General features: G+C 37.5%; 1 protein-coding gene across 1 annotated transcript; it reads right to left on the reverse strand.

Moving 5' to 3' along the window:
* Positions 1-813: 813 nt before the first annotated feature.
* On the reverse strand, positions 814-7,455 carry LOC127157834 (integrin alpha-X). The gene is made up of 6 exons (XM_051101040.1): positions 7,199-7,455; positions 6,941-7,021; positions 5,811-5,921; positions 5,602-5,715; positions 2,125-2,235; positions 814-2,014 (listed from the first exon to the last, which is right to left on the reverse strand). Exons 1-6 carry the CDS (start codon positions 7,343-7,345, stop codon positions 1,931-1,933), a joined length of 648 nt encoding a protein of 215 aa, XP_050956997.1. The 5' UTR covers positions 7,346-7,455; the 3' UTR covers positions 814-1,930.
* Positions 7,456-8,734: the final 1,279 nt, after the last annotated feature.

Consider the following 8,734-nt stretch of genomic DNA (forward strand, 5'->3'; position numbering starts at 1 on the left):
CTAAATCTAACCAAAACCGAACTCCTGGTCTTCCACATTCTTAGCCCCATGCCTAATAAGGCTGTTCTCCTGGAATGGGAGATGGATAAAGGCTTCCTTGGTATAGTCAGACATGCGTCGGCCCGTGCATTCTCCTCAGTCTCCCTACTCCAAACCTTCCTAGACGGGCCACAAAAGTAATTACAGTGGGTTCAGAAAATAAGTTCTCCGTCCAGAAAGATGTAGAGATTGCGTTTTTGAATGGTGAACCCCAACACACCCTAAACTTACCTTTAGTTTAGCACACAGCCCTAGAAGGAACAGCCCTTGACCCCTAGCCCTAGTTTGGGATTTTTTTAGCAACAATTTGTTGGTTCTTGGGGCTGTTGCGAGCCCTCTGCAGGGTCGTGCAGACCTCAGGGAAATTTCGGGAAACATAGAGAGGCGGCCAGTTGATGTAGATGGCCAGCGCCTAACCAGCATTGGACTTTGCTCTGATGCTTGGAGTTTAATCTAGCCCTACACCTACTCTGTCCCTAAACCTACCCCTCACAGACTGGGGGAAATTTAATCTAGCCCTACACCTACTCTGTCCCTAAACCTACCCCTCACAGACTGGGGGAAATTTATTTTTTTGCAGATTGCAATGGATAGTCTCGTGGTCCAGCCCCAGCTGAAAAAACGCACGTAGAGCAGTGTCATGCCAGCTCAGCTGGTTGGCAAGCTTGAGGAATTCCTCCACATACCACTCCAACCTCCGCCACAAAGCGCTTCCTCAGCCATCATTTTTGAGGTCCGGTCTTCTGTCACGCAGGTCAAAGACGAAGACGAAGGTCAAAGATAAAGTCTTTATTATAATCCACAGGTAATTCCAAAACAGGTAAATCCACAGCAGGACAGTAAAACCACGCATACATTGACGTTCACATTGATGTTAAAGTTGACATGACCAGACAACAAACACTGATCTTAGTGCAACTTATAAAGACCGGTGATTGCGATGAACTTAATTAAGAGACAGGTGATATAAGGTTAACTAATGATGATGAAACAAGGACAAGATACAGGAACAACCAAATATGGGCACAAGAGGGAGAAACCAACATAATCAGTCCACAGGGATGTGACAGAATCGAAATTCATCCACTCTCAAAAGATATGTGCCAGCCCACATATAAAAAATACATATAAAAAATTACAAGAATAAGTGTAATGCAAAATGCCCAAATATATTAAATTTTAACTTTTATTTTCCACTTTATTAACAGTGTTTGTGTTTATATATAAACATTGTCTGCAAATAAAAACAACATGTAGCTAAATAAACAATATCTCTGTATTAAGCAGAAAGCAATAAAACATTTTTAAAATACACCCAGAGCAAAACCCTACTATATTATGGAAGCCCATTTCTGCCATGGAATTAAAAATAATAATTGTGATGCTACTGATGATCTCATAATTCAGATTTTTTCCTTACTATTTGGAGAGAAACAAAAGTCAGCTTTGTGAGATATTAACTAAGAACTGCAAGATATAAACTCAAAATTCTTAGAGAAATAAAGAAAGTCTGAATGGTGAGATAAAAATGTGTGATTACCCTTTATTTTGTGGCAGAGATAGCCTTCCATTATTATAAATGTGAAGAAACATAAGGAAAGATCACAAAAACTGTGTGCATCTGAGAAAAAGGTCCTCTGAAATTACCAATATTTCCGCAATAGATCTTTATCAGTTTTCATAACAAAGGAGGAAGTATATAATTACCTTCATTGTGGTAACTCAATTAAGTTCACTGATTAGATAACAATGAGTAATGATATGATGTACATTTAAAATTTTGTTCTCATAAAGTGTTCTAAATCAGGCCAAAATATTTTATTCTGAGGTGATTCATGTTTCATTGTCAAGCACACAAAACACTAATATCTCTTAATAGTTTAAGTGCAGATTATTGTGGCATGTTTGGTTGTCCTCCTGCATCCCCCTGTGCCTCCTCCAGCATCTGCTTGTATTGGCTTTTGAAGAATCCAGCCTTGTAAAGGGAGAAAATATGCAACAATAAAGCATTTATCAATAAAGATAGCATACATAGGTGAAACTGAAGTGCCAGTCATCAAAACTGACTTTAAGATGGCAATATACCTTATAGAGGGCGGCAGTGATGACAGCCAGTACCAGCAGTCCTCCTATTACTGCTCCAATGATCTCTTTAGTCAGGTCTGCCTCCTCATACACCTCCACTTGAGTATTAATCTACATACATGCAAACATGTGAATTTTTAGTGCAGTCAGATGTCAGACTCATGAATCACACTTCCCGCACAGTTGCCCCATGTCAAGCAATAGACACATTAGTATAATTTGGGCTTTGATTAGTAATGTGGGTGAATTATAGAACCTTTTTACTTTATCTAAATTGACTACTGATCCATTATAACTTTTGGCACAGAACTTAGGACCCCACTTAAAAGACATTTTATTGATTCCTCTAGTCTTTTTTGTGATAAATGTCCTGACCAACAACTCCTTTTTTCATATATGATGTGGGAATGCGAAATGGTTTTAAAAAAATTGTACAGGTGTGTACTATCTTATCAAATTTTTAATATTCTCTACTGTGAACCCCTCTATATTTTTACTAAATGATGATTCTCTGTTGAATTTCTCTAAGTTACAAAAAAAAAAAAAAAAAAAAACGTTTAGCTTGCCGGCTTAAAAAAAAAAAAAAAAAAAAAAAAAAAAAACCTTTTTTTTTAAATGTTTTGCACAACATTGGCCTCCACCACATAACCTGGATATGTGCAAGTCAACTTCGGGACATTATAATTATTATAATGCTAACATTATGATGTTAAAAATATCCATGGCTCGGGTGAACTTGGCACAAACCTCTACATTAAAGATCTGGACTATGGCTGTTGGGAAAGTCTTCAAGTATATAGCACAAAACAACGATCAGAATAAATGAATGCCTTAACACATTTTTTTTAATTGATTACATTTTATTTTATTAACTAATAATTTTTTTCTTTCGCTTTCTTTATTGCTTGAACTTATATTTTATGATTCCCGTGGCTTTGGTTTTGTTATTTTTTTTTCTATCCATTATGTACACCATTTTAAAGAAGTAGGGCTGGGTTAGTGAGTGGTAGGGTGAGGGAGGGAGAGTAGGTGGGAAAGTTAAATTGATATGCATTTTCATGTTCTCATTCCGGTTTATATATCTATAACTTTAATTTGTTAATTACTTAACTAAATAATTAATTAATAATGAAGGGTGAATTATATTACTACACTGAATTCAATAGTAAATATAACATTTCAATTAAGTTTTAATTGCTCAGGCTACTGATTGAAACAAGTTATTTTAAGATGAAACAATCCTAGAGCCTTGTCATGTCTCGTCTGACCATCCAAAGTATCGACCTAGCATGATGGCCAGAGTGATGGACCCACCACTGATGTCAGTGGGGGCTGCAGGCCTCCCTCTGACATCAGCGTCTTTAGGCCTGACCATTAAAGAGATCCTGCCACCCGCTACTGCTCTTCCCCTAATGGCGGTCGCCATTTGGTGCGTGTGGGCTGCGCACTGTACTCCAGAGGCCTCGTCTGTCCAAAGTTTATGAACTTTCAGCCCTGCCTGCCACAGCTAAGGACCTCAGCAGTGAACGTCCTGTGAACTCTATACCCGTCCTGTCACGGCTATTGAGGCAGTCAAAGAACTCTCTGCCCCGTCTGTCTCAGCCAAGGACAGAAACAATAAACTGCCTGTCTGTTTAGGCCACATAGAGACTGCAAACAGATCCACTGTTTTCCCTGCCTCTCTCCTTGCTGTTCTGTCTGCCTCTTCTGTCCCTGTTTTCCCTAGGTCACAGTCCGTGCCACAGGTGTCTGTACCACCCTGGTGGGCTCCTTCTCCGTCTGCTCCGCCCTGGTGGGCTCCCGCTCCATCTGCTCTGCCCTGGAGGGCATTTGCTCCATCTGTGCCACCCTGGAGGGTTCCTGCTCCATCTGCTCAGCAGTGGGATCATCGGTCTCGTTAGCTCTGCTGTGGTGGTCCCTCGCTCACCCTGCTCTGCCAGTCCTGCCTCAGTCTCCAGGTCCTCCACATGGACCTAGCCCTCCTTCCCTCACCTTGTTCAGTTTCCGCCCCACCACTCTCCTGGACTGTTTGTTTGAAGTGTCTGGAAGCCGCTCTTTGTTGGGGGGCTGTGTCACTAATCTGGCCGGTGACCTTTGGTCCGCTCACCACCAGATGTCACCCTCTCACGCTATTGACATTCACAGTACACTGACTGTTGCACCACACCCCGGACTACGTTCCCCATCAGCCATTGCGCTCATCATCTGCATCCAGTCAGAGACCCTAGATATGCCTTGGATATCGTTCACCATTGATCGACCCCTGCCTGCATCACAGATTATTCTTGTGTTTTGTCCTAACATACCTGTTTACAGTTGTTCGACCCTGCCTACATCTGACCATGTCTTTGCTAAATTTCAATAAAGTTACGCAGATGGATCCGCCCACTTCACGTCTCCCTCATTCCATAACATATATCCAGGTGGGGACTTAAACCTGACAAACACACACTCACAGGGACTTGTCATGGTGGGGACCTAAACTGAGGTCCCCATGGGTACAAAAGCTTATAAATCATACAGAATGAGTTTTTCTGAGAAAGTAAAAATGCAGTAAGTTTCCTTTGACGGGTAGGTTTAGGTGTGGGATTGGTGTAGGATGATAGAAAATATGGTTTGTTCAGTATAAAAGCCATTACGCATATGGAGAGTATAGCTGACCAGACAGTCTGTGTGTGTGTGTGTGTGCATGTGAGATCAACATCCTTGTCTCTTGGTCTGTTATAATCATTTTTGAAATTCTCTAGACTATCATTCAAAAATTTGCGGTCAGCAAGTTTTTTGTTTTTTTTTAAAGAAATGCAAACTCAAAAGTGACAATACAGACATTTATGTTACAAAATATTTCTATATCAAATAAATGCTGTTCTTTTAAACTTTCAATTCATTAAATAATCCAGAAAAAAAAAAAATCCTAAGAAACAAATCAGCATTATTGGAAGGATTTCTGGATGATCCAGGACCATCACTAGTGGAAGACAGGTGGTGAAGATTCTATGGCTGCATGACTGTTGGGCCCCAGAGATTTCAGCCAAGTGTGAAATGCAGTCTTTGTTAGCCTAAGACTTTCAAGTCTGTAAGAATTGTTTTCTAAACATTTAAAAATCTTAATGACCCCAAACATTTGGAAGATAATGCATGTACTTGTTTCTGTCACAATCAAAATAAATATATAATAATGTTGACAAAAAAAAGACATCCTGACACTTATACACACACAACCACACATGTACAGGAAATATATGTGAAAGCATTTTGCGTTTGTGTGTATTTGCTAGCTATGAGAATGGATAAATTTAGCTTGAAGCAAAAAAGGAAAGATCATATGTGGTCTGAAAAAAATTGTAATCAAATGAGCACAAGACATAAACTGTAAAACAATGGATTGCAGTTATAGGATTGCTCAATCAAACAAAGCATGGCTTTGAGAGCCCTTCATGCATTCATTAGATTTAACATAAATTCTCTCTAAATCACCTGGACAGACGGTGCAGTTTGTTGAGAATCAGAGGAAAAGAAAACATATTTGTTCTTGTCGTAGTCCAAAGATGCTGAACTGACCAGCTGTAAAACAGCAGCTCTGAGTCCAGTCTAAGAGAAACACAGATCAGAGCAATTAGAAATGATAAAACAATTATAAATATATTATCTATTTTGTGATATGAATTTGCTTTAAAATCAAAAACCTGCTCAATCCATCCAGAGCTGACATTCCCAGTTATATTATAGAGTATCCTTTCATTCTTTATGAGAGTGACGTCACAGCTGAACGTGACACATGCCGCCACAGAGCAGTTCTGACACACACACACACCCAGAGAGTTTCATTACTGTGTGTTTAACATATACACTGTTTTAACTTATTATGCAAGTGACATATCAGTCATATCAGATCCTTCTGAAGATTAAAAACATGAAACAGCCTTTTTCAAACACAACCAATCAAAATGCCACACTAATTTATCAGTGCCTCACACTAACTCCTCACTTGTGCAAACACACATTGCTTTACTTACAACCAATCATGGCTTTAGAACAGGCTTTGGAATAAGATATGGAATAATGACTTTTTTCAAAATTATGTATACGTGGCTGATGTACACTACCAATCAAATGTTTTTGAACAGCACACTTTTTTTAATGTGTTTAATGTTTTTTTTTAATTCTCTTCTGCTCACCAAGCCTGCATTTGTGTGATCCAAAATACAGCAAAAGCAGTAATATTATCAAATATTTTTACTATTTAAAATAACATATTTCTATTTGAATATATTTTAAAATGTAATATATTTTAATATACAAAAATCTAAAATTATAGCATCAATATTTCAGTTAAATGCTGTTCTTCTGAACTTTCTATTCATCAAAGAAACCTGAAAAAAATCTACTCAGCTATTTTCAACATAATAATCATAATAATAATAATAATAATAATATATATAATATATAATAATACATTTTTTAACAGCAAATCAGAATATCAGAATGATTTCTGAAGGATCATGTGACTGGAATAATAATGTTAAAAATTCAGCTTTGAAATCGCAGGAATAAATTACATTTTAAAATACATTCAAATACAAAACAGTTTTTGGATTTGTATGTAAAGTTTTGGGGAAAAAAGAGGCTAAGTTTTGAAAATGTAAGCAGTTGAAAAAAACTAAAACAAAAGCTATAAAAATGCAACTGCTGAGCAGCAAAAACAAAAATTCTATTGATATGTCACTTTCATAATAATTTTAAATAATGAATTATTAGGTAAATGAAGAAATCAAATGTGGAAAAAATAAAAACAAAACTCAAAAAGTGTCCTTACCACTATGCGTTGACTTTTAATAATATCTATAAAATTGGTGGTAACAGGCTTCTGCATGTTCTCCCTCTTACAGCCAGAAATCTTTGAAATGAAAAATAAATAGATAAATAAGAAATTAACAGACACCATTGTTTACAACATAGGCTTACAATAATGGGTGAAAGATGGGATGCTGTTGTATTTCTACATAAAATACAGAAATTATTGAATTAAACGAATCTGTAAATGACTTGTAATATAAGAAATAAATGTACACACTTGCAGACTTGAATTAGTCCAGATGTCAGTATCTCCAACTTTTACTGGTACTTTGATGAAAACCTTGAAAGTTAATTCTCTAAGGTCATTTTCAATCTGAAAGAGTAAAAATAAGAAAGTGTTTTGAAAAGAAAGACACTTTCCCATGGGGTGTTATTCCGTTGTATATCTTAAAAATTAATTATTATCATTATTGAAAACTAAAACTAGGACTAAAACCATTTTTAAAAAATCATTACTGGAAAATAAACATTAACAGAAATAAAATAAAATATAAACTTCATATTTTATTTCAGCTAGATTTTCATTGAAAGTAAAAAATAACTAAAATGTAATAAAACCTATATAGGCATTTAAAAAAAAGTAACAAATTAAAAATGACAAAAAAAAAAAAAAAACACACAACAAATTTACAAAAACTTTAACTAAAATTAAAATAAAAACAAAGTGCAAAATATTTTTAAAAAATTAATTCGACAACTTCTGGTTATGTCGGGTTGCTGAACGGTCATGCTTTTCAACGCTCTCTTTTGATCATCATATTTACCAAGCCTGATAACCAAAATCGCTGTTTCTTTTTAATCTTTGCTCTGCAAAACATTAAGCATGTCCTTGCCACCGCGAGGGAAAAGAGATAAAAAAAGATAAAAAGAATTTGGCTGTGGATGACCTTGGATCTACGTCTGAAGTAGATGTCGCACAAGTTGGCGCCATAACTAACTCTGAGGCTGAAATTCAATCCGATAACAGCAAGATTTTCTCGGCTGTAAATGGTCTGAAGAGTGAGTTTTTGTCCCGGTACAAGGATGTTCTGGCAGTGGTGAAAGAAGTCAGAGAGGATTTCTCTTTCTTTGCTGAAAGACTTACCGAAGCCGTGAGCCGAATCGGCCAGGCCGAAGACGACATTAGCGACCTTCAGGGCAGGGTTTCTAAACTTGAAAAAAAACACATCAGACCTGGCTTCTGCTCTTGATTTGGCCGAATGTAGAAACCGACATTCTAACATTCACATTCTGGGACTTCCAAACAGAAGGGAAATAATCATGTTTCGTTTCAGGAAAACTGACTTCCTTAGGTTCTGGGAGCGGACTCCTTCCCGGCGCCAGTGACCACACAGGTTACCCAGTGGCAATCGTACTGGAAACACACCGTCAAGGCCAAAACAATGATATGCCAACAAAGTCAGAGTACTGAGAGCAGCTCGGGAAAAAGGGACAGTGATGTTCCAGAACCACCACATCATGTTTTTTGCTGACCTGTCGCCCGAGGTGCTGAAAAAACGAAAGTGATTTGATGACATAAGGCGAGAACTTCGGAGGAGGAAGATTAAGTACAGAATGATTTTCCCCACCAGACTTCTAGTCAACTACAGAGACCGTCGTCATTTCTTCAACTCTCCCGAAGAAGCTGACAAATTCATCGCAAGCATGCAAAAGGAAGTTGGGGAAGTGGAGCACGTTACGGACTAGCCCCTTGTGGACGCTAAAGTTTTTTTTATTGCCTCTTTATGTTTTCTAAGTTCTTAATCTCACTACA

The sequence above is a fragment of the Labeo rohita genome, unplaced genomic scaffold, assembly GCF_022985175.1.
Source record: "Labeo rohita strain BAU-BD-2019 unplaced genomic scaffold, IGBB_LRoh.1.0 scaffold_1214, whole genome shotgun sequence".
Lineage (NCBI taxonomy): Eukaryota > Metazoa > Chordata > Actinopteri > Cypriniformes > Cyprinidae > Labeo > Labeo rohita.